This window comes from Hemicordylus capensis, chromosome 6 (assembly GCF_027244095.1).
Source record: "Hemicordylus capensis ecotype Gifberg chromosome 6, rHemCap1.1.pri, whole genome shotgun sequence".
NCBI lineage: Eukaryota > Metazoa > Chordata > Lepidosauria > Squamata > Cordylidae > Hemicordylus > Hemicordylus capensis.
Window position 1 is genome coordinate 132,400,859 of NC_069662.1, and position 26,892 is coordinate 132,427,750.

Genomic DNA, 26,892 nt, shown 5'->3' on the forward strand with positions numbered 1-26,892 from the left:
CCTTAGAAAACGTTAGACTTAGAATATTTACTTTGTTCTGCTGTATAGATTAGAGCAGGCCTTGACAAATTTTCTTTGGATCAAGCAGCCAGCCCTAGATGGCAGGTATGGACCTGCTCTCCTCCGTGTTTGTATGTTTTTATCATATTTTTATACCACCTGATATGTAAATCTCTAGGCGGTGTACAAATTTCAATATTAAAAACCACAAGTTAAAACACAATAAAAACAATATAAAACAAATTATTAAAATTCTAATTAAAAGCTTGCAAGAACAGAAAAGTCTTGAGGGTCTCCCTGAAAACAAATAGAGAAGGAGATGCTCTTATTTCAGCAGGGAGCATATTCCAAAGCCCTGGAGCAGCCACAGAGAAAGCCCTGTCCTGAGTCGCCACCAGACGAGCTGGTGGCAACCATAACCAGGCCTTTCCAGAAGATTGTAAAAGGTAGGAGGGTTCATGACAAAGGAGGTGCTCTCTTAAATAGCCTGTACTCAAGACGTTAAGGGCTTTATTGTGTAATGACCTATGTTAGCCGACTGCCCAGCAACTCTGAAATCACTCCTTCCAGAGGGGAAGGGAGAGCCAACAGAGACACACCGTAGTCCAAACATTGCACAAGGTCAGCACTGGGAATTCCACAGACATCAGGATCAGGGGACAGGAATCATAGTCAAAACAAGTTCAGATTCCAGGGTCAAGGCGATTCAGAGTAAAGGCTAGTCACCACAGATGTTGTTTCCAGCACAGATCTGGCTTTCAGGCTGCTCTAAATAGGCTGTGTTCTGAAACCACCCATTACAGCAGCTGTGCCTTGTCAGGGAGATGCAGCCAGGTCAGAACTGGAACACCTGTTCCTTCTGGCCAGTCTCTCCAACCTGCAGCGTTCCTCCCTTTGAGCCTGTCCTCTAGTCACACATCGCTGCCGGGAATCTGGGACAGGCACCTTGACTTCAGAGGCCTTGGAGGCTTTATAAGGAGGAGGAAAGGAAGGAGACAGAGGGGCCTGCAAGCCTGCTGGCAGTGGATCAACCAGAGTTTCAACCTGCTCCCCCTGCTCTGGGTCTTCATCTGTGGAGTCCTCCTTCACAACCCCCATGGTGGACATCACCTATAGATAATAACCAGCACTTTGTATTTCAACCGGAAACATATCAGCAACCAGTGTAGTTCTTTCAAAAACGATGCTATGTGGTCCCTTCTAGTTTTTCCAAAGATCATTCTGGCTGCCGCATTCTGTACCAATTGTAGTTTCTGGACAACGTACAAAGGCAGCCCCACATAGAGTGCATTACAGTAGTCAAGTCTGGAGGTTACCAACATATGCACCACTGTTTTAAGGTCATTTGCCTCTAGAAATGGACGTAACTCACATATCAGCCAAAGCTGATAAAAAGCGGTCCTGGCCAGCACTTCAACCTAAGAAACCAGGGAGAGCTTTGGGTCCAGGAGCACTTCCAAGCTACCCAACTGATCTTTCAGGAGGAGTGTAACCCCATCCAGAACAGGCAGATCTAAATCATCACTCGGGTCTCAACCCCCTACAGTCAGTACTTCCGTCTTATTTGGATTCAACCTCAGTTTGTTATCTTCATTTAGGGAAGATATGTCATTTCCTGAGAGGTTGACATGGAGAAGTAGATCTGGGTCTCATCAGCATTTCCAGAACACCCAACACCAAACCTCCTGATGATCTCTCCCAGCAGTTTCATGTAGATGTTAAAGAGTATTGGAGACAGTATGGAGCTTTGTGGCACTATGTACTTCAATTGTTGCTTTGTAGAGCAACAGTCTCCAAGTGACACCATCTGGAATCTACCAGAGAGGTAGGAGCGGAACCACTGTAAAACAGTGCCACCCTATCCCACCTCCCTCAGGCGGTCCAGAAGGAGACCACGGTTGATGGTATTGAAAGCTGCAGAGAGATCCAAAAGGATCAGCAGAGTTACACTCCTTCTGTTGATAGCCAGTTGGAGATCATCCATCAGGGCGATCAAGGCAGCCTCAACCACATAGCCCACCTGAAAGCCAGTTTGAAATGGTTCTAGATAATCTGCAACATCCAAAACTGCCTGGAGCTGAGAGGCCACCACCCGCTCAAACACCTTGCCCAACCATGGAAGGTTAGAAACAGGTAATAAGTAATTACAGTAACTAATCTGTAATTAGTTAACCCTGAGGGATCCTATGCAGTTTTCTTCACAAGTAGTCTAATACTAGCCTCTGTAAGACAAGGAGGCATCCTGCCCTCCCTCAGAGAAGCATTTATAATAGTTACCAGACCCTCTCTGATAATATAATTATCAGATGAGATAAGCCAAGTTGGGCAAGGATCAAGAGAAGAGGTTGTAGGGCGCACAGTCCGAAGCAGTTTGTCCACTTCCTCAGGAGTCACAAACTGAAAATGATCCAATCTAATCCCATAAGAGGAGTTTCTAGACACCTCCACAGTAGGGATGTGCACAGAACCACGGAGGCGCGGTCTGGCGCCGGTGGGGGTCTCCCTTTAAGGGCGGGGGGTTGTACTTACCCCTCCTGCTGCTTTCCCCCCGCCAGCACTCTGTTTTTTTGAAATGCTGGCGGGGGGGGGCAGCGTTCCTCCCTGCCACCGCTGCCCTCGTCATTTGCAGGAAATACCGGAAGTAGCAACCATGTGTGTGGCATGTGCGTGTGGTGACAGGCACATGCGCAATTGCTACTTCCGGAATTTCCTACAAACGATGGGGGCAAATGAGGCAGGGAGGAATGCTACTGCCCCAAAATCATTTCCAAAAAATTGAGTGCTGGCGGGGGGAAACCGGTGGGAGGGGTAAGTGCAACCCCTCGCCCTTAAAGAGCCACCCCCGCCAACGCTGGACTGGGCCACATTCAAACCAGTTTGGAGGCCTCTATCATGGCCTCCGGACTGGTTCGTGCACATCCCTACTCCACAGTAGACTTTGCAGTAACCAGGGAATCCAGATCGGCCTGAATGTGAGAAATTTTATCTGCAAAATAGTCGTTAAAATAGTCACAGTGAGTAACTGATGGTTCCAATTTTAAATTCAAGGTGGAGGGGTTACATACTAGCCCCCTCACAACCCTAGACAACTCAGCTGGATGTGAGTTTGCGGGAGCAGTCCGGGCAGAAAAGAACTGCTTCTTTGCCACCCGCACTGCCAGAGTATAGATCTTCAAATTTGCTCTGTGTTGTACCCCATCAGACTCGTGCAAAGTCTTCCTCCATTTGCACTCTAGTCGTCTGCCTTGCCACTTCAGCTCCCATAGTTCATCTAAATACCACGGGGCTCTCTTTAAAGCAAGCCAGAGAGGACACTTAGAAGTGATTGTGTCTACTGCTCTAGTGAGTTCATTATTCCATCTTTGTACCAGAGCATCAACAGACTCATTAGCGGAGCCAACCCTAAACCCTCCAAGGCTTCTTGGAATCCTATTGGATCTAATAACCTCCTTGGGTAGACCAAGGTTATCACACATGTTAAAGGGAATGTGTGATCCCTCTGTTTTTAAAAGGGATGTGCTGTGATTAGGTTTCCGAATCATGTTTCGTGCGCATCCCTAATTTTCAGAGGCATCTTTCTTCTAGGGCTGAAGGTGTCCTGTAGCCACTAGACTAGTAGCCATTGATAGACCTGTCCTCCGTGAATTTGTTCAAGCCTTTTTAAAAGCCATCCAAGCTAGTGGCCATCACCACATCCCATAGCAGAGAATTGCATAGATTAACTATGCGCTGTGTGAAAAAGTACTTCCTTTTGTTGGTCCTAAATTTCCTGGCCATCAATTTCATGGGCTGACACTGGTTCTGGTGTTGTGAGGGATGTGGTAAGGAAGGTGTTCCAGTCCCCTGCACATTTTCCAGTTCTAAAATGTCCTCCTTAAGATAAAATTACCAGAACAGTACACCGTCCTCCAATTGTGGCTGCACCATAATGGCATTATAATATTAGCATTTTATTTTCAGTCCTCTTCCTAATGATCCCTAGCACACCATTTGCCTTTTTCATAGCTGCCGCCTGCAGACTCAGAACTTTCCACCATGGGTCGAAGCTTCCCACCATTGGCAAGCTGTCCACCATGATGCCAAGATCTCTCTCCTGGTCAGTTACTGACGGTTCAGACCCCATCAGTGTATATATGAAGTTCAGATTTTTTTGCGCCAATATGCATCACTTTACACTTGCTTACATTGAACCACATTTTCCATTTTGTCGCCCACTCACCTCGTTTGGAGAGATCCTTTTGGAGCTCCTCACAATCTGTTTTGAATTTCTCTACCCTAAATAGTTTAGTGTTCTCTGCAAATTTGGCCTCTTCACTGCTTACCTCAACTTCTAGATCATTTATGAACAAGTTAAAGAGCACTGGTCCCACTACAGATCCCTGGGGGACCCACTTCTTACTTCCCTCCATTGTGAAAACTGTCCATTTATTCCTACCCTCTGTTTCCTGTCCTTCAACCAGTTACCAGTCCACACATGTACCTGTCCCCTATCCCATGACTGCTAAGTTTACTCTAGAGCCTTTGGTGGGGAACTCTGGCAAAAGCTTTTTGGATGTCTGAGTATACCGTGTAAACCAGATCACCTTTATCCACATGCCTGTTGACACTCTCAAAGAACTCCAAATGGTTAGTGAAGCAAGACTTGCCCTTGCAGAAGCCGTGCTGGTTTTCCTTCAACAAGACCTGCTCTTCTATACAGTTCTATACCAGGCACAGAAGTTAAGCTAACTGGCCTGTAATTTCGCGGATCTCTTTTTGAAAATTGGAGTTACATTATCTGCTTTCCAGTCCTCTGGTACAGAGCCTGACTGTAGGGACAAATTATATATTTTTGCTAGGCGATCAGCAATAACATTTGAGTTCCTTCAGAACTCTTGGGCGTATGCCATCTGGTCCTGGTGATTTGTTAATTTTTAGTTTTTCAAGACAGTTTGGAACATGCTCTCTCATCACCTCAAATTGGCCCTGTTCTTCAGCCTCCAAGCCTGAGAAGCTCAGGTCTGGAGTGGATATATGGTCAGTATCCTTTGCTGTCTGTGAAGATAGATGCATTTAGCTCATTCAGCTTCTTTGTGATCTCTTTATCCTCCTTAATAATCCCTTTCACGCCCTCATCATCTAAGGGTTCAGCTGCCCCCCTGGCAGGTTTTCTGCTTCTAATATATCTAAAGACATTTCTATTATTCCCCTTGACACTTCTATCTATATGCTCCTCAAACTCTTTTTGCATCTCTTATTATCTCCTTGAATTTCTTTTACCAGCGTTTATGTTACTTTTTGTTCTCTTCCTTTGGGCAGGACTTCCATTTTCTGATGGAAGTTTTCTTCCCTTTTGTAGATAGATAGATAAATAACTTCCCTGATTCTACTTGTTAGCCATGCTGAACTTGGTGGAACTCCTGAACTTGGTGGTACCTTTTCTCCTTCTTAGTAAACATTAGATATCTGCAAATCGATTTGAGTTCAAATCGATTTGAGCTTGTAACAGGCCATTTCAAGTGATTCAAACTCAAAATGAAACACCTTTAAAGAGCCTGTTTTGAATTTGAATCAAAATGACCCTGTTTCGAGCTCAACTTTATTTGAGTGTTTCAAACGCCATTTTGGTGGGCTTCCCCACCTTGCTGATTGGTTTTCTAGCACTGGCTTCTGATTGGCTTGAGATCTCTTTGCTTCTTGGTTGGCTTGTTATCATAGAGATCAAGTGTTGTCATGGGCAACTGTGCCACCATTGGCTGGGGGGAGGGAGGAAGGAAGGGGAACAAAAAAGGAGGGAATTTGAAAATATTTTCAAAGGCCCTGGGGAGGGGAGGGGAGGGGAGGCAGAGAGAGCCCTTAGTGTGCCCTTGAAGAGGATATATCAAGAGAGGAGGGAGGGAGGAATCAAGCAAGGTTTGATTTTGTGGTTTTCTTTTCTCAGCTTTGAGTGTATAATATGCTGTGCTATTGCTGCTATATTAAGTTTTTCTGGTTTTTCTGGATCTCAGGTTGACAAAAGCAGAACTTGCGTGCCTGCCTGACTTCCTTGAGTTGTGGTTTGGTTGGTTTGTGAGATAGTGTTGTGGATACCAGGTCCTGGGTATCACTCAGGATTAAGTCCAAGGTTGTTTTCTCTCTAATTGGTTTCGTGACCAACTGTTCTAAGGTACAGTTATTTAGCATGTCTAGAAATTTGACCTCTCAATACCCACATGTGCATTTGTCCAGTCTATGTAAGGGTAATTGAAGTCCCCCGTTATTACAGTTCTGTCTCTTTGATGCCTCTCCTCTCCAACTTGCTTCGCCAACTCCAGGTCACTCTCAGCCAGTGTTCCCTCTAACATTCCCAGATGTTGTTGACTACAACTCCCAGCATCCCTAAATGCAATGGCCTTTGGCTGGTGACAGTAGTACCTCTAATTTTTTTCATCTCTGTGTGGAATGAGTTTTGTTCTGGGTGGCAGTATCAAGGCACTGTGCGCGCACATGCATTCAGAGCAGGGCCTTCCTAATTCAACCTGAGCGGGATCTAAAATTAACTGAGCGGACATCAGAAAACTTGTGAGTGCATGCATGCACATACACATGCCTTAGAGGGAACAGTGGCTGGGGATTCTGGGAGTTGTAGTCAACAACATCTGGGAATCCATGTTAGAGGGAACAGTGATCTCAGTATTTTGATCTGGAGAGTGATAGCATGTCCATAGTAACACATTTCCTTTCAGTCCTTGTATTGTCACCCATAATGATTCTGTGGAGGACTCTAGTCCTCCTAGGTTTCCTAGCTTGTTGGAGTCTATCCCTTCTTTAATATCAGGTGCTACTGCACCCCCAATTCACCTCTTCCTGTCCTTTCTGTAGAGTTTGTATCCAGGAATAACAGTGTCCCGCTGGTTCTCACCGTTCCACCAGGTTTCTGTTATGCCCACTATATCTGTGTTTTCATTATTAGCAACCAAGAACTCCAGCTCACCAATCTTGGTTTGGAGACTTTTGGCATTTGTATATAAACAACTATATGCCGAGTCTCTTTCCTGGTGTTGGCAAGTGCTATCTCCCTTATTGTAATTTGACCTTTTTGACCAGCTGTCATGTGTTTCTGTCTGCTCTATTCATAGTTCTACCCTGTTCCCCTTTGGCTTATCTGAAACATTTGCACCCTCACACCTTATGGAGTTTTTGCTTGTCAAACCAGATTCCACCCAATTCCTGTCTGCAACCCCCTAGGTGTCATTTTAAAAGCTGCTCTGTAACCTTTTTTATTTTAAGTGCCAGCAGTCTGGTTCCATCTTGGTTTAAGTGGAGCCTGTCCCTTTTTGTACTGGCTTTGCTTGCCCCAAAATGTATCCCAGTGCCGAACAAATCCATACTCCTCCTCCTGGCACCACCATCTCATCCACGCATTGAGACCCCTCAGGTCCCCTGTCTCACTGGTCCGGTGCATGGAACAGTTAGCACTTCAGATAATGCTACCCTGGGCATCCTGGACTTAAATATGTTACCTAGCAGTCTAAATTTGGCTTCTAGGACCTCCTGACTGCATTTCCCAACATCATTGGTGCCGATGTGCACCACGACAGCTGACTCCTCCCCAGCACTGCCGAACAGCCTATCTAGATGCTACATGACATCCACAACCTTTGCACCAGGCAAGCAAGTCACCATGCAGCCTACATATGGGATAAAAACCCATCTCTCTATGCCCCTAACAATCAAATCACCCAGCCCCTGGAGGAGTATCCTCTGTGCAAGATGATATGGGCGCATCACCCAAGGAGGTCTGAGGAAGGGGTCCCTTCTTCCCCTCATCCTAAGACTGATGTCCTTCCCCGAGACCTTCATTCTCCATGACAGCAGAGGAGGTGTCAGCCTGGGAATGGGATGCTTCTATCACATACCTGAAGATCTCATCCACATACCTCTTTGCCTCCCTAAACTTCTCTAGGTCAGCCCCCTTGGCTTCGAGGGAACAGACTTGTTCCCTGAGAACCAGGAACTATTTGCACCGAGTGCACACTCTCAACTTCTGTCCTTCAGTCAGATAGTCATACATGCAGCACTCTGTGCAATACACTTGGAAGCACCCCATCTTCTGCTGGCATTCTACCTTTAAGCTGGTTTTATTGGCTATTTAGAATATATAGAGCTTATTTACTAGAAAGCTAGGTCTTAACTGCAGTTGTCAGATAATTAAAAGTTTTAAGCTCTGTCCTAGAAGAAAATTTCAAAAGTGGACTAGTACTAACCTTCTCGTCCTGGGTGTCTCCTTTGTGATAACGGGGGACCACTTGTGTGCCATCCCACAGACTTCCCCGCTAAACTCCATGCAATACTCCTTTGATATATGTTTTAAAAGTCCTGGTATTTTGCAAAGTTCCCCTGGTCTGAGCTTTGTCTTCTCAAGAGCTGCTTCTAAACCTTTCATTCCCATTCTATTCTCTAACAGAGCAATTCCATGTTCCCATTCTATTCTCTAACAGAGTGGTTCCATGTTGCCTTTTGTATCCCTAGTTCTAACCTAAGTGGCTCATCACAACACACACACACACACACACACACACACACACACACACACTTTTGCACAAGGATAGAATTTGCTATTAGGCACAGGCATCTGCATGACAAGTTTATGGACCTCATCACTGCCAAGAAAAGCTTGAACAAAGCAGTGTCCGATGAAAGGGTCTGTTCTGGTCCATACTTTACCGGTTAGAGCAGGGCTCAACAGGACTTTCAAAGGCTAGGGAAAGGGACGAAAAGGCTAGGGAAAGGGACGAAAGTGTCCTACACATTCATTGTCCATCTCATTTTTACTAACAGCCAATGGGGTGAAGCAGTTAGAGTGTCGGACTAGGAGTAGAGATACCCAAGCTCAAATAACCAGAGCCATGAAGCTCACTGGGTAATACTGGACCAGTCACTATTGCTCAGCCTAACCTACATCACGAGGCAAGGATAAAAGGGGATGAAGAACCTTGTACACTTGCCCTGCGCTCCTCGGAGGAAGTGTGCAATAGAAATATAGTTAATATTAATACGTCCCCTGTCCCTCCAGCCTTCCTAGCCTATAATTCCATACCCTTTCTAGAGGGGTAGCCAATGTACACTTCCACAAGAAAACCATCAAATGGTGTGTATATATAACATACACATAAACACAGTTCTTTGCAAAAAATAAAGAAACAAGTATCAAGCTGAGACTTCTAATTGACAGAGCATATTTAGATTTGTGTGCGCGCCATTTTGGGGTTTGGAGGAAATCCTAGGGGGAATGGGTAATAGGAGCCAAGAGTGAGCAAGTCCCCCCTTCCCAATTTTTTTGTTTCTCTTCCTCCGGTCTGAATGGTAGTATATCATTGTGAACATCAGTGTATGGGCTCCACTGGTGTAATAGTTAAAGCCTTTGATTCACAATTTATGCCAGGTCAGTTGAGGAAGATAGCTGAGCAGAAAAGTTGGATTGGTCAGATTCTGTAATTATTATTTTCATTGAATAAGTCAGTCTGCCTCCTATAAAAAGTGTTGGCAACATTGATGTGTCACTAGGCGTCCTTTCCTAAATTATTATTTAAAAAACCCTCAGGCAGACAAAAATGATTAAGAAGGATTGGCATGTCTGGAAAAGAAAGTGATGTACAGAAAAAGCAAGAAGGAAGAGTGGAAAGAACTTCTTATCGGGCCTCGAAGTAATATTTTGAACAATTAAACCTTTTATAGGACTGGTGACATGGTAAGTTAATGAGCACAGGCCTTTAGCAGTCTGGAGCACAAACTGTGGAAGTGAAAATTAGTTTGGTGGTTTTAGCCTAGTCCCCACCAGACATTTGTCTACATCCCAAAACCACGGTAGAATTTGGCAGTTGGGGCAATCTCAGCCCTAAAGAGACCTGAGGAAGAAGGGCTTGGTACTATGAGTCAAAGCGAAGACATAGTTGTGTGTTGAAAGCTTGCCCGGGCTGTCTTTACTGGGTTGGCTTTGATCTTGAATTGTTTACTTTTTCAGGAGAACTTTCTTTTCTGAACCCCAACATAGGAAGAAAACAAAAGTACAATTTTTCATATGGGTGGCCTGATTCTGTGATTTCTCTGCTGGCAAATAAGTCTATAGGCTGGAGTACAGATACTCCTCTGCTGGTGCCGTGACAATGTCTGTGCATTGTTATAATTATTATTACAAATATTTATATAACATTTTCCAATTGAAAAAAAGGTTCTCAAAGCGGTTTACATAGAGAAAGAAATAAGTTGGCTCCCTATCCCAAAACAGCTCACAATCTGAAAAGTAACATTAGGTAGATATCAGCAACATAAAGTAGACCTAAGAAATGCTGTGCTGAAGGTGAATAAGTACAGTTGCTCTCCTCCTTCTAAATATAAGAGAGTGATTACTTTAGAAGGTGCCTCTTTGCTCGGTTAGTGTAAGGGTTTGCATCACACATGCACCTTGCCTGGTTTTTAGCCTACTTTCCAAAGGGAAGAAGTCTAATGAGATCTGTGTGTGTGTGTGTGTGTGTGTGTGTGTGTGTGTGTGTGTGTGTGTGTAAATAACTTTTGCATTTACAGTCTGATGCAATCCAAATGCACAGCACATGGGAGGGGTCCTAGGGATACCCAGTGTGGGTGTTCTTTTTTGCTGTTCTGCCATTTTGTTTCAAGCTGGTGGTCAGTTAATGTATCAGTAACACCCCTTTATAACCCATGTGCTGACAGCTGAATATAAACCAAATTAAATGCACATGGGAGGAGGGTCCTAGGTAAGCCATCACCATGTCAAAAGAAGCAGAAAGTAGGCTCCATTAGAACTCCTAGTTCATCACTTGATTGTTCAGCATTTAGTGACTGGCAGCTAAATGTGTGAAGCAACTCATTTGGAAAGCAAGTTGACACTGAATTAAAATGAATCTATTTGTGGTGATGAATCTGTGGCCCAGCTCTTCTGGCTTCCTGGAACTTTGTGCCCCTTGCCCTTGGATGCCTTGTTTTCTTGTTCCAGGAAGACCTAGCCCACAAGTTGAGAATCACTGGTTTAGAATGAATGCTTTAGCTGCGTCTTGCACAAGTCCTGTTTTTATTCAGGGATCTTGTCAAGTGTCTAATCTGCCTACCAGTAAATCCAGCTTTCCTGATTCATTGGCACCACCCAAGTCCAAAGGTAGTGGGAAAGGAGCAGGTGGAAGGAAAAAAGAATTTTTGATTGACCACAGCTGCGAAGCTGCTTGCAGCCTGCACTAGGGATGTGCAAATTGATTAGTGGTCAAATCGATTCAACTCAAATCTGGGCGATTTGAGTGATTCTACATCTAATCACCCTTGAGGATTCTTACCAGATTCAAGGTTGAATCGAATCACCTTCTATTCAAGCTCGAATCAGTTTGGCAATTTGAGCCTCCATTTTGTCCCCAGCTACCTCTACTTTGTCTCCTCCAAGCTTCTGCCATCACTGCCTGGAGTGAATTTTTAGGAATTTTTATGTCTGGGTTTTCAGTTGTGAAATGACTTCTTCATAGGCCACACAACCCACTTTGGTGCTCCCTAGCCTTTAAAAATTAGGGTGGATCAATTCAAATCCGATTCAAATCATATTCCCAGATTCAAAGGCAGTAGATTCAAGGTTGAATCACAAAAATCAATTTATGCACATCCTTAATCTGCACCCACGTGATGAGCTTTCTCTTGCCCATCTTACTTTAATCAGAGAACATTGAATATGGAAATCTTGTATATTAATTAGATTCACTTCATCTTTATTTGTGCACACCGTATAACCCTTTCAATAATTCACATGCTTTTGCTTGCTACCAAGTAATAATAAGCAGAAATAACAAGCCGGGGGTGGGAAAGTATTTGAGTGAGGTTTTTATTCGTGACATAGTCAGCAGCTATTGTGGAAACATGTCTATATGTTTTTCACAGTGTATGCTAAAAGAAGTTTGTAACAAAGAACTTTCATCATTAGCAATGGATTTTTTTCATGGTCTCTTGTCTGCTTCTTCCAGAAAGATTTGGCAGTGAGAGATTAAATTTGCTTTAATGGTAGTCATGCCTAATACCTGTTCTACTTACGTAGCATTTGTAGTTGGAGTAGTGGGTAGTTATGCTTAAATGGTGACAAAGGGGTAAATACAGGGGCCCACAATTGCTCCTGCCACCCTTGCCACTGCAAATGTTCCATCTTCCTCAGATAAAAGGAGTCCCATCCTCCCTCTCCACAATGGAGCTGAGGTGATACCAGGAATCATTGCTGCAGTGCTGCAGCACTTGGTAGTCTCCCGCTCCACTCCAGCTTCAACCTAGAGAGGAAGGATGGGCTTGCCATTTGGGCATTGGACTGCACTGGTGCTCCTAGCACCTTGGCAGCCCAGCACCAAAACAAGCCATAGCTCTGGTGAAGAAAGCTGAGACTTGCATATGAATGCTTTAGCACTGGGTTGTCGAGATGTTATGAACATAGGAAGCTGCAGTATACTGAGGCAGACCAATGGTCTATCTAGCTCAATATTGTCTTAACAGACTGGCAGAGGCTTCTCCAAGGTTGCAGGCAGGAATTTCTCTCAGCCCTATCCTGGAGATGCCAGGGAGGGAACTTGGAAACTTCTGCTCTTCCCAGAGCGGCGGCTCCATAATCTTCCAGTGCTCACACTTCTAGTCTCCCATTCATATGCAACCAGGGCACACCCTGCTTAGCTAAGGAGACAAGTCATGCTTGCTACCACAGGACCAGCTCTCATGTCCAGTGTGCATTGGCAGTCCAGTGCCAAAACAACTCAAGTTTAAATGTATCATGTGGATGCACTCTTAAGGCCTGTTTGCAGTACTGTTTTCTGCACACCAAGTTGTCCTTCAGGCTGTCATTCACATGAAGACACACGTGTGAATTGGTTGACCCCGGATACGTCCTGTTGTAACTCCCAAGAATGTAGAAACTGGAATAAATGCTAACTGTGAGTGCGGGCCATAGATGTGATTGGCTAATTCATAGAATACATGTCTCCTTTTGAATGCATACCTGAAAGAAACCTCTGTGTTAATCCCTGGCCACAAACTTTTGATTGAATGGAGGGCTATGCATAATTTCAGATATCTAAAACATCTCCATGTATAAACCAGTATTCAGGCTACTATGCTGTCACAATGCCTGTTGCAATATTAAAACAAATCTTGTTTTAATATTCTGCCAAAAGTCTGCCACGTGTTTTGCAGTGAGTCAGATGGATATTTGGAATCACATTTTGATTTCAGCTAAACTTAGCAGCAGCTCTGTACTGAGTGCTGTTCCTTATTATTTGTTTATATGGGACACAATCCACTGGGAGGTTCTCTTGTGCAAACCCATTGAATTACCATGCTCTGGCACTGCTCCCATTCATTTAAATTGAGCTTGCACTGGAGAGCAACCTGTTGGATTGTTCAGTTGGATTTTTAGCCTGTCCTGCCCATCCAAGCACTCAAAATACTCAGTTGGGGCGGGGTGGGGGGAGGCAACCATTAAGTAATTCAACCACAGATTGTTTCCCAGGATAAATCATTCTCTTTATACATAGGTTGAATAATAGTATCAAGCCAAGTAGCTGTACTAAGTATTAAAATATCTTGTATATAATATTTAAAATTCTATCTATAAAATTGTTTCATAGTTCTATTTTTCAGCTTTAGACCATCTTTCCAATTTTATACTGCCCAAGGCAGTTCACAATAACAATACATAATAAAATAGCATATATAACCAGTAGATAAAAAGTTATAATGGGGGGGGGGGGGAAGGGGTGGAGGGTAAAATACAGTCAGGAGCCAGAGGTGTAAAACTCTTTTCAGCCCAGAGACCTGGCTGTCATAAGCATTTTATTGCCTTCTAAAGAAGTTTACAGAATGTTGGTGGTGTTCACATTTTGCCCAGTGGAATATTTTAAAAAATATTGCATTAGGCATAAGGGCAGCTTTGCCAGTGTATCAAATACTTGGCAAAAAAGGTGTTTAAAAATTAAGTAAATGTTGTTCAACAGAAACATCCAGTTAGAAATATTTTCCAATGTTTATGTTCAGATTTCAGACCTGTCTGGCTCCTCTGTGTTTGCATGTACTGGGATAGATGATTTATTTAAATATGCTGCAGATTATTAAAACCCAGACAAATAGGGAATTTAACCTTGGTTAGTAGGTTTCACGTAAAGTAGTACTGCTATGCAGAGCCAATCCATCCATGTTTAATTTCTTTTTCTAAGGCAATCTACGAGTATTGGCATGGTAGGTATATAGACAGAGAACACCTATAATTGAACCAACAACAGGCTTTTGTTTTATTTTATTTTATTTTATTTAAAATTTAAAATATTTATACCCATGAATAAAATAGGTACAATGTAAAATAAAAGACTAATAAAGTTAAACAAGTTAAGTTAAACAAACATTACAATTTTTTTAAAAAATAAAAAGTTTCAAATTAAAAGTTATTTAAAATGTTAAAAACTGAGAACTATTAAAAACTAAATAATTTACCAGATATAAGCAGCAGATAAAACATTAAAAAGCCTCTTTTAAAAGATGTGTTTTTAATTGTTTTTTAAAAACACTAAGGGGGAGGAAGCATGGTGAAGCTCTTTGAGGAGGGCGTTCCAAAGCCAAGGGGCCACAACCAAAAAGGCCCTGCTTCTGTTCCCCACCAACCAGATCTCTGTTAGTGGTGGGGCCATGAACAGGGCCTGAGATGCTGAGTGGAGGGCCCACGCAGGTTCATATGAGCGAATGCGGTCCAATAGGTACTCCGGCCCCAAGCCGTGTAGAGCTTGGAACATTGATTCTGTGCTTAGAAAATTGACATTTTTCATTTTAAAAAATCTATAGGCAAAAAAGAATCCAATGTTTAAATTGTTTTTCTGCTCCTTGGGACTTGATAATTTCTATATGTGCAAGTACAGGATAATGATACCTGAAAAATGGCCAAATGTTTCTCAAAGTTGTAGGTTGGAGCTCTACGCTATAAATCTACCATTAGTCTGTTTGTAAGAGATGCCTAATCTACTGGAAAAAATGCTGAATGTGGTGGGAGCTGCATAATACTTTTTTTGTAGACATTTTGTAGGCTTTACATGGATCTGCTTTTACTGCATTGGTCACACAAGCCAGATTATTTACCGGCCATATTCACATGATCCTTTAAACCAAGATTTGGAGGATTGTGAGCAAATGCTGCATTGTATTTCCCCTCCTTTCCTTGCATGCAGGGCTTGATTCATTTGCTTCCTTGCATAGTCAATGATACTTATGTCTTATCTGGAAAACTATGGTTTGAGTGAGCCCTCCAAACCAGGATCAAACTGTGATCCTGACTTGGAAGGATCCAAATCATCAGTTTGTCAGTGTGTGAAGGCAGAAGCAAGTGATGGTTTTGATTAGAAAAGAAAACAGATTTTCTGTGAATTTCCTCCAGTGTTACACTGCACACATGAGCATATTGCTTGGCAAACAGTTATGTGTGTAGGTAAGCCTCCTACAGTAACATCTAAGAAAGACAAACCCAATAATCATTAATCCAGGGATTCCCAACCTTGGGTCTGCAGATGTGGGACTACAGCTCCCATTATCTTCAGCCACAGGACTATGGCCATGGTCCTGGGGATGATGGGAGTTGTAGTCCTGCAACATCTGAGGATCTAAGGTTGGGAATCCCTGTTTTATTCTATACAAGCTTTTTTCTCTACATGCCTTTTATAAAGCTATGGTGTCGGAATTCGCTCCAGTCATGCCTGTACATGACTGGGTCACTCACACCCATCCTGGCAGGTCACTCATGCTTATAGCATTTGTCTGAAGAGGCGAACACTGTCAGCATGATGGCAGATGCTTCCGTGAGCGGCAGGCTCAGGTGCCTGAACCTGGTGATCACGGGAGCGTATGCTTTCACACTGACAGTGTTCACCTCTTCAGACGAACTCTCTAAGTGTGAGTGACTTACCAGGAAAAAGGGTGAGTGAGTGACATGCTATATGAGACATCCGGCACACTTTTGGAAGCTGTACGTTACCGGGTGGCTCATAACATTAATAAAACAGATACAGTGTAAATTAATTAATTTAATTTAATAAAGTTAATAAAGTTAAACAAATTAAAAGACCAGGCTAAAACCGCCCTGAGCCTTTTCAGAAGGGTGGTATAAAAATCGAATAAATAAATAATAATAAATAAATAAATAAAACCACATTTTAAATTGCCATTTTAAAAAGTTTCAAATTAGCAATAGCACTTACATTTATATACCGCTCTATAGCTGGAAGCTCTCTAAGCGCTTTACAATGATTTAGCATACTGCCCCCCAACATTCTGGGTACTCATTTTACCGACCTCGGAAGGATGGAAGGCTGAGTCAACCTTGAGCCCCTGGTCAGGATCAAACTTGCAACCTTCTGGTTACAGGGCGGCAGTTTTACCACTGCGCCACCAGGGGCTCTTTTTTAAATTAAAAGTTATTTAACTTTTAATTTGAAACTTTTTAAAAAAACTGTAATTTAAAGGTAAAAACTGAGAACTACGCTATGCTACAGACTAGCATATGTACAAAATAATACTTATTTTCAAAATCAACAGTTCTTTCATTATTTCCCAAAAGTTTCTCTCCCTCATTCAAAGACCAGAGAGGAGAGCTGGTCTTGTGGTAGCAAGCATGACTTGTCCCTATAGCTAAGCAGGGTCTGCCCTGGTTGCATATGAATGGGAGACTTGATGTGTGAGCACTGCAAGATATTCCCCTCAGGGGATGAAGCCGCTCTGGGAAGAGCAGAAGGTTTCAAGTTCTCTCCCTGGCATCTCCAAGATAGGGCTGAGAAAGATTCCTGACTGCAACCTTGGAGAAGCCGCTGCCAGTCTGTGAAGACAATACTGAGCTAGATAGACCAATGGTCTGACTCAGTATATGGTAGTTTCCTATGTTCCTAAAGTAATAATTGCTTCTTAGTTTATTGTTAGTTTTTTCCCTTTAAGCTTGAGCATAGGCTTGGCTGAAGTTTGTAAGTTTGTTCCAGTGGTGCAAGCCCCATTAAACTCAAGAGTTAATTGGGGCTTTTCTGCTTAGCTTAAGTAATCTCTGATATCTTAACTGCATGATTACTGTGCTTCCATTTACAGGTTAGTTGAACTCTTTGTTCTTTAGGATAGTAATGCTTACCCAATTTATAAACTTCTTTGATATCTGAAGATGAAAAACATCTTGACAAAGGCGAAACATTTTTCGCAACTACATTGTGACCTGCTTGGTAGTATAGTATGTGCACCTTACTTACAAGAGGCAGATGGTATCTTCAAGAGACAGATTACAGTTGGTAGCAGACACTTGAGAGTGGAGCCTGAGAGCGTGAATGTCTAGAACAGGTGCATCTGTGCTGAGAGGTTGAAAAAGCAACTCACTAGTTCCATTAGATTGCCCCTCTTTTGCCCATAGTTCATGCTGCTTCTTAGGTAGATTCGTGAGGGATAAATGTTTTGCTTCCCTTTGAGTACATAAATAACTTTGCATATAATAACATTTCATAGAGTTACTATTTTCCCATTAGATATGGTTTTACTGAAGCCCTCTTCAGATGTGATTTCACTCATTTGACACTCTCACCACCTGATCATGGAAGTGCCCTCCATCACACTTACAGCATTCACCTCTTCAGATGAATGCTGTAAGTGTGAGTGGTGCAGGAGGGGGATTGAGGAAAATGATTGACTGATGGGGCAGGATTTCTGTTCCCGCTTTGGATATTGTACGCAAGTATACTGTCCTCTTCAAATTGTGTCTGAAAAGGGCTAGAGAAGTAGGGATTGGACAGGGAATTGGACATTGGATGAGGAATAATGGCTGACATGATTAGAATTACTCAGAGTAGTCCCATTGAAATTAAGAAGACAAGGCAATACTTAATGGGACTACTTTGACTAATTTTCTTCATCAGCCACTGTGATCAGGTTGTGGTTCTAAAAGCAAGAAGCTGATAGTAAAATAAAGGACTCATGCATCACTTGCATGATACACTACATGTTATTTTTACTGAGTGTAAAAGCAGTGTATTTCATAATGCCATAAATAACTACAAACCAATGTGTATGTTACTTGCAGCCTTGACATTTTAAAATTTAAAAGCTCTCTATATTTCTTCCTAAATACCCACCACCAATTGCTACACCTGTCTTTCACTTCTTACAGTAATTACATGTAGATGAGGTTAAAACTGATAATGTTTTTAGCACATTTCAGAGATTGTGCATGGTTTTGACTCCCATCTATGCTACATTGCCACCTGGTTTTGAAACAGTCCATTTTTCCCCACAGCCTGAGGAAGTCATGCTCCAGATGTATGGGTTGTGGACTGAGCATGCTCCAAAGACAGGACCAATAACAGAACTGAAGGCATGGCTAGCTTCCTTCCTGGGAGGTGGCAAAACCCCAGTTCCGGTCCTGTCTTTGCTCCGTGAACAGGTCTTCAATTTTGCTCTTGCCTTTTGACCTATATCTAATTTTTCCTATTGCACTCGCTTCCTCTACCATTTTCTCCTTCTTTCCTCACCTATTTAGTGTTGTGCCAGCATGGGAAGGAAGTTGGTTATTTTATTTAAAACTCTAAAAATCTGCTCTTTTGATTTTTATTTGGCTTATTGGCATTTGTTTACTTTCATTTTCGCTCAATAGCATTTTTCCTTATTTTGGACTTATGCAATGGTCCGCCGCTGGGGCCTCAACTTGGAGGGGTCGCTCTCTGAAGGCCCGCTTTCTGATAGTAGAGGCAGGGCTCTTTTCCAAAGCCATGCCTCTCTTGGCAAACGACCCCATTCGCTGTCCCCTCGCAGGGACTGTGCTACGGCTCCTCCGATAACCCACTCTGCAGTGGTAGAAGACTCGGAAAAGGCTTATAAAAAGCCAAAGAAAAACTCTAAACAAGCTGAGGAGAAGAAAAAAGAGAAGCCCAGGTCATCTTTGAAAAAACGCTCCATGCCGGCAAATGCCATGCATTTGCGTGAGCGGCTGTCCTTACAGGCTGTTTGTGTGGAGAGTCTCCCTCGCCATTTGCCTTCCCTGGAAGACTCTACGCAGCCCTCTAATCAGGGCAAGGTCAGACACCAGCCTCCGATCCCCCCCCCCTCCACTTGCTCCGCTCAGGGAGGTGATCGAGTTCTTGCTGCTGGTTGAAGAATCACCGCATGTTGAGCCTCTTGTTCCAACTTTACAGCCGGCTTCTGATGGTGATCTAAATGTGGTTCCTTCCAACCTGCACCCATCTCTCCACCCCTCCAGTCCTCCTGGACTAGCCCCTCCAAATCACCCAGTGGAGTGTTTACCTGCTCAACACCCAGCCACCCCATCCCTGCCGTCTCTTTCTCCCTCCCACCCATTTGTTACTCCGAACTGGCAGGGCCAGCTGCTCCAAGTGACCAGCCTTCGAACCCTTCCATTCCAGGGGCAGACCCTTTTCCGCCAGATATTGCGGCATGGCTGGGCAAATTTGTGGCTAGACAGTGTTCCTCCATGATCAAAGTGCAGCTCACAGCTCCCATTAATCCCTTGCCTCCTTCCCTACCTCCTGCCCTTCCCCCTGTTCCAAAGGCTGATCAACACCCTTCCAGATCCTCTTCACCAGCATCTAGTTCTCTAAGGCAGCCCATTCCAATTAATGAAAGGGGCTGTTTTAAACCTCGTCCCAGGACAGCACACAGAAATAGGAAACCCAGATCTCTTTCCTCTACTTCTTCTGATGGGGCTCCTTCTCCCAAGCGCCCTGCTCCCCCTCTCACCCTTTGTCTGTTATTCCTGCCCCTCCCTCCATACCACCTTCTATACTTGTGGCGGTCCTGCCTGCGTCTCTCCCTAATGTACCCACAGCTCATGCTGCCATCTCTCAATGAGGGGAAGTTCTCAGTGACTATAATGATAACAATTCCTCACTGTCTGAGGAGGAAGGAGAACTCTCTGATGAAGAGGCTCAGATGCCTGCCCCTTCATCCATACACCTTTTCTCATCCTCTGTTTTTGAAGTTATGTTGGCTAAGGCTAAGCGAGCTATTAATGATGTTACTCCTTTAGATGCATCCTGCTCCACGTCATCTTTAGATCATAATGTTTTTCCTTCTAGTTCTACACGCACTATTACGTACCTTTTCCACATCTATTCAAAGTCATTGTCCTGGCTGAGTGGGCAGCTCCCACCTCTAACAAGTCAGTGGGCCTTATCCCCCCAAAACTGTACACCTTGTTTAAGATTGTCTCTTCCCTCCTGGAAGTGCCTGCTGTGGATCCCGCACAGCCCAGTTGGTCTCAGCCTCTGTGGTAGGGGGACGAACAACTAAGATCCCCTGAGGATCGTAAGTCAGATCTCCTCCTATGTAAAAGCCACACTGCTTCTGCCACTGTCATAAAAGCCACTGTCACAAATTCTGGTTTTGCCAGAGCTTCTATGCCTTGGGTTAAAGAATTAGAAGCCTTGGTACCTTCTGAACTTACCAAACTTCATCAAGGCCTTAACAAATTGACCAAGGCCACAGCTCTCATGGCAGATTCCAACTTAGACTACATTCAATATGCAGTCCGGGCCATGGTCTCTGGAGTAGCAGTCCGGCATTCTCTTTGGCTCAAACACAGGAACATAGACTTTAGATCCAGAATTAATTTGTTATTCACCCCCTTTATAGGCGAATCCTTAGATCTTATCCTAGTGGAGACCAAGGATAAAAAGAAAGCACTCCCATCCACACATAGAGAATTTAAATGACCCTTCAGGTCCAATAATTCTAATTTTTGTCCTTTCAAAAATTTCTCCAGGGACTCTGCCTCTTCATCCAGAGATATGAGACACATCACATTCTGACCCTCCTGACACAACCACTGGCAACAGTGAAGAGGAAGTACTCATAGAGGTCTGTCCACCTGCCCCTTTCCACCTTCCTCCTCCCAACCTCCCCCCCAATAAACAATGACTACCACCAGTGGGAGGCAGGCTTCTCCATTTTTACCCACAGTGGGAAGCCACCGCACAAGATCGCTGGGTACTTTCAACACTCATCTAGGGCTACACCTGGTCTTTGAACTCCATCCCCCAGACCATGTCACCATCTCCCCGAAGTTGAGAGAACAAACATTATCAGATGAGTTTGGCCATTCAACATCTGGTCCAGATCAATGACAAGAACCTGTATCGTTGACCGAATTACGGCACGGCATTTATTCGCTTTTATTTTTCGTTCCCAAGAAAGACAGTTCTTGGATGGCAGTGCTGAATTTAAGAGCTAAACCGCTTTATCCGCAAACGAAAATTCCGGATGGAGTCTCTCCGTACTATCAAAGAGGTGATTTTGCCCTGAGATTTCCTGGCCTCCATAAACCTATCTGAGGCATACCTCCACATGCCTTTTTTGCCAGCTCATTGACAATATCTCGGGTTCTATTACAATGGCCTCAGCTACCAGTACAAAGCCCTTCCCTTTGGGCTCTCGTTGGCCCCAAGGGTCTTTACCAAGTTAATGGTGGCATTGGTGGCAGACTTCAGGATGGGTGGGGTCCACATTCATCTATTTCTTGATGACCTTCTGATCAGGGCACCATCTTTCTCCCAGGCGCAATGGGCAGTCCAGCAAACTGTGTCTACTCTGGTTTTTTAGTCAACCATCAAAGAAATTATCTCACCCCGTCCCAGTCCCTCCAGCACCTAGGGGCTGTCTTTGATACAGTTCAAGCTACGGTTTCTCTATCCCCGGAGAGGTGGGAGAAGTTGGCGAACATCACATTTCCACTGTCTCATGTGCCATTGGCGGTTCTGATGCTTCTTGCTTAGTTATTAGGATCCATAATCGCATGCCTAGAGTGCAACCCATTGAGCCGTTGGCACTCCTGCGCTCTCCAGTGGCTCCTCCTCTCCTTTCAGGAGGTTATCATGGCCTTCATCCACAAAGAAATCTGACTTCTATCACGGGTTCGGTGATTCCTATGCTGGTGTTTATCCTGTGCCCCTATGATCCCTATGCTGGTGTTTATCCTGTGTTTATCCAGGGCTTTCCCATGGTCATTGCAGATTGCACATCGTATCCTGGTAACCACGGATGCCAGTCTCCTAGGCTGGGGAGCCCATTGCAATGGCCAGATTGTACAAGGCATTTGGTCATCCCAAGAAAAAAGCCACATCAGCTGGTTGGAATTACATGTGATAAGATTGGCTCTCCTACAACTCCGACCAATCATTCACCATCAAAACATCCTAGTGTGGACAGTCAATGTGACCGCCAAGTCTCACATCAACCACCAGGGCGGCACCAGGTCCCACACTCTCATGACTGAAACCAACTAACTCCTTCAGTGGGCAGAGAAACACCTGTCATATGTAGTAAGTGCTATATGTAGTAGCGGAACATTTCCAAGACACTGCAAATACTCAGGCAGACTGGCTCAGTTGCCAGAAAGTGGACCCGGCAGCATGGTCCCTGCACCCAGAGGTTTTTCCACAAATCACTCGCAGCTTCGGGAACCCACAAGTGGACTTGTTCACCTCTCCTCACAATCATCTTCTTCCAAGGTTTTCCTCTTGCTTCTTCTCTCCACAAGTGGAAGCAACGGATGCCCTGTCAGCTGCCTGGCCTCCAAGTCTCCCGTACACCTTCGCACCAACAGCGGTCATAGGCAAACTTATTCAAAAACTCTGCATTGAAAGGGCAGAACTGATTTTCATTGCCTGCTTCTGGCCATGGAGGCCATGGTTCTCTAACCCTCAGTGTCTGTCCATCCACCCTCCATGGCATCTTCCTTGTTGCCCGGACCTTTTAGCTCAAGGGCCCGTCCTACATCCAGAGCCACAGTGGCTCCAACTCTGTGAGAGAGTTGGAGGTTGAGCGTGGAATGCTAGCTCGCAAAGGCTACTCCACCTCAGTCTAGGCGCCCATCCACCAACCGCATATACCAAGCCTCCTGGGCAGCTTTTTCTAGATGGGTGCGCAAGAAACGTGTAAATCCCCGAAGTCCTCGCCTCCCTCCAAGCCAGTCTTGACATGGGTCTTCATCCCAGCACCCTAAAGCGGCAGACTTTGGCTCTCTCATCCATTCTCCATCTATCTTCAGGGATCACCTCCCAGTTGCATCCTCATCTCCGGAGATTTCTCAAGGGGGCCTCCAACATAGCACCCCTGCCGGTCCACAGGTTTCCTACCTGGAACCTTAACAATGTTCTCAATGCACTCAATGAAGAATCGTTTGAGCCACTGCCAGACATCAACCTACGTTTTCTTTCCCTGAAGATTCTCTTCCTAATTGCTATAACCTCTGCCCAAAGGGTTTCTGAACTCGGAGCTCTTTCGGTCCGTAAAGAACGCTGCATATTCTAGCCAGATGTGGTGAAACCTGGATCTCTTGCTTTTGGGTGGAGGCAGCTTCCAGGGATCATTAGCTTTGCAGGCTTTTATTTTCCTTACTGTTTATTATATTGTTGCTGCATGATAATGCCTCCTCACTGTTTTTCTCTGCTATGCCTTTTTCCCTATCTTTTCTTGGAACGCATCAGTCCCGGAACTGGGGTTTTGCCACCTCCCAGGCAGAAAGCTAGCCACGCCTTCAGTTCAGTTATTGTTCATGTCTTCGACACATGCTCAGTCCACAACCCATACATTTGGAGGATGACCTCCTCGGCTGTGAAAAAGAACCTTTCACAGTAAGACCAACATTTCTTTCTAGAGCAGCCATGTGATATGAAGAGTGTCTATCTATCTATTGCAAGCCCTAAATGTAAAAAATTAGTTGTTCTATTCTCTGTAAAATGTCCATAAGGCATCATACAAAAATATTGAGTCCCCTTTCAGACATTACATTGTAAATATGTGCATATGTTTATTTTAAAAGTGAACTTGGCACCTTCAAATGCAGAATACAGATAGGAAGTGTACTATTGTATGTGCTTTGAACATAATGTGTGAATTATATGTACATGTTCTTGAATATAATATATGAACAGGACTTGTATGGTAACCAATTTGTAAATTTAGGAATTCTGGCCATCCTAAGCTGTTATCATCCAATGAACTGTGCTTTCTGTACTGACATTTAGCAGGATATGCTTGCATGTCATCATTTATAATAAGCAGAGATGAGTGTTCAAAATAGCCCTTTACTGGTTTTCATCAATTTACTTAGCATTTCTGGGTTTTTCCCTCTCTCTTCTTAGGTTGTTCGATGTATGCACAGTGTCCCGAACAGACCGTGAGACGAAACTAACACTAGTGTTTGAACATGTTGATCAAGACTTGACCACTTATTTGAATAAAGTTCCAGAGCCTGGCGTGCCTAGCGAAACTATAAAGGTATCAAAGAAGGGTAGGGGAGGTTTGTACATAATTTTATGAAATAATATGCTAAAGACAAAGAAACAGACAATGGAAACCTTTTTCATGAATGATAGCTCTCTTATTTTAACAAGGGGAAAGCAACTGTCTCAGTTTATCCCAGCATAGTTGTCCAGTGCTTATTGCTGGTGTCTCCCTTGTATATTTTAGCCTGCTTTACAAAGGGAAGAAGGCTTATAAAATTACTAAGTCTGCTTGTCTGTGTCTGTATGTCTTGTCCTATAACATTGAATGGGGATCTGGCAGGGGTTTTTTTGAGGGGGGTTTGCCACTCAAAGTATAGGCAGGGCCCCTTTTGTGTTGACAATTAGATGCAAGCCACGGCACATGGGAGAGGCTTTTAGGGGGACCCCACAGGGGAATTCTTTTGCTGATGTGCTGTGTTGGTTCAAGATGGCAGCCACGCAGAACATAGACAGCACCCCTTTGTAACCCACATTCTAACAATTGGATAAAAACCAAACCTAGGAGGGGGTCTTATGCAAGAGTCACCATGTTAAAATAAACGGAAGTAAACGCCATTTGTTCAACTTAGAATTACTTGGATCTTTTAGATTGTGAATCCCTTTGGAACAGAGAGAGGTTTCTCATTCTCATTTTCTTATTCTTTTTGCTATGTGAACTATTCTGTGAACTTTTTGTTAAAAGGCAGTATATAACTATTAATAATAATATACTATCTGATTTAAAGGAGATTTTGCTAATTACCTCCATTGGAGGTAATTACCAGTTCTTCTTCAAATGTACAATAGTTTTCTTATAAAAATGTTCATAACTGAAAAACATTCTTTTTCACAGCATGTGTTACTTTCTACAGATGGTTATTTTAAGAAATAAAAAAACCAACCCTGTACATATATTTTATCTGGCAATCGTATTATCACAGAGAGTCTGGTAAATATTATAAATGCTTCTCTGAATGAGGGCAGGGTGCTTCCTTGTCTTAAAGAGGCTATTATTAGACCTTCTTTGAAGAAACCTGCATTAGATCCCTCAGGTTAGCTAATTGCGGACCCATTTCCAATCTTCCTTGGTTAGGTGAGGTGATTGAGCAGGTGGTGGCCTCTGAGCTCCAGGCAGTTTTGGATGATACAGAATATCTAGACCCATTTCAAACTGGCTTTCGAGCAGGCTGTGGGGTTGAGACTGCCTTGGTCAGACTGATGGATGATTTCCAACTGGCTACGGACAGAGGGAGTGTGACTCTGCTTATCTTTTGGGATCTCTCAGCAGTCTCTTCCAATACTATTGACCATGATATCCTTCTGGGTTGCCCGAGGGAGATGGGTTTGGGTGGCACTGTTTTACAGTGCTTCCATTCCTACCTCTCTAGTAGATTCCAGATGGTGTCACTTGGAGACTGCTGCTATGCAAAGTGAGAAGTATTGAGTTCCACAAGGCTTCATACTGTCTCCCGTACTCTTTAACATCTACATGAAAACCACTGGGATAGATCATTTAATCATGCCCCAATACCTCACAGGCCTTAGCAGCTCAAGGATAATCTCCACCTCTAAAACCTCCCAGGAAGCCCCAGTGAGTTCCCATATGCAACATTTCAGGGCATTCCTGGTCAAACCACTCCAGTTAACAGTATTTAATCAGGATGGATAACTAGAATCAGTGGAACCTGCTGATCCCGATTAACATTTTAACCAAGATATTTGTGATTATGAGAATGGAGCCTGTATGTACATATCCTGTTGAGTTCATTTGAGTTTAAAAGAACATTTTGGATGCATCGTGCTACTTTTTTGAATGCGACATAACAACAAAATTGTTGTTGTGCTGTTGAGTCGGTGTCAACTCCTGGCAACCACAGAGCCATGTCGTTTTCTTTGGTAGAATACAGGAGGGGTTTACCATTGCCATCTCCTGCGCAGTATAAGATGATGCTTTTCAGCATCTTCCTATATTGCTGCTACCCAATATAGATGTTTCCCATAGTCTGGAGAAGCAATGAAGGAACCGCCCTGAGCCATTTTTGGATGGGCGGTATAGAAATTGAATTCATCATCATCATCATCATCATCATCATATAATAAAGCAATGATTCATCTTCATGTTGTTGCTTCCTACATTTACACAACTGTTTTTCCTCTGATGGTCATCATGCTCTGTAATCAACAGGCCATTCAGGTTTTCTGGTTTCTCAGATTTCAAAAACTCTCTTCATTTTGAGAATATCTCCAGTTTTTAAAGAAGCTCAAACAAAGACTTACATTATTGGAAAGTCAGAGTGTAGCTGCCAGCAAACAGAAAATTACGAATGAAGACATGAGTGAAATAACAGAGATGTACTGTTTGGGTGCTTAATCCTTTCTAAACTTGCCTGATGAGATTATTTTGCACCTTAGTAAAGTGAATCTGATATTGCAGAATCTAAAGATGATCTGCACATTCAGAAATAGCATATAGTGCAGCCCTACTGGCACTGCATTACTTCAAATTGTAGGAAGGAGGTGGGAGGTTATATATTTGAATGTTTCCCCATGTTTAAAAAAACACCTCCCTACAGATAGATGGAACATGTTAGGAAAAAAGGCAGACTAGAACCTTCTCTGACCTAAT

The 26,892-nt window shown here is 43.6% G+C and overlaps 1 protein-coding gene across 8 annotated transcripts in view; it reads left to right on the forward strand.

The window, feature by feature from the left end:
* The window catches only part of CDK6 (cyclin dependent kinase 6), a 170,889-nt gene that overhangs the window by 33,943 nt on the left and 110,054 nt on the right, over window positions 1–26,892 (forward strand). For all 8 annotated transcript variants that reach the window (XM_053261769.1, XM_053261776.1, XM_053261775.1 and 5 more), the window contains one exon: window positions 24,144–24,279. In XM_053261769.1, the coding sequence (XP_053117744.1) occupies window positions 24,144–24,279 (136 nt within the window). The remainder of the gene's footprint in view (window positions 1–24,143; window positions 24,280–26,892) is intronic.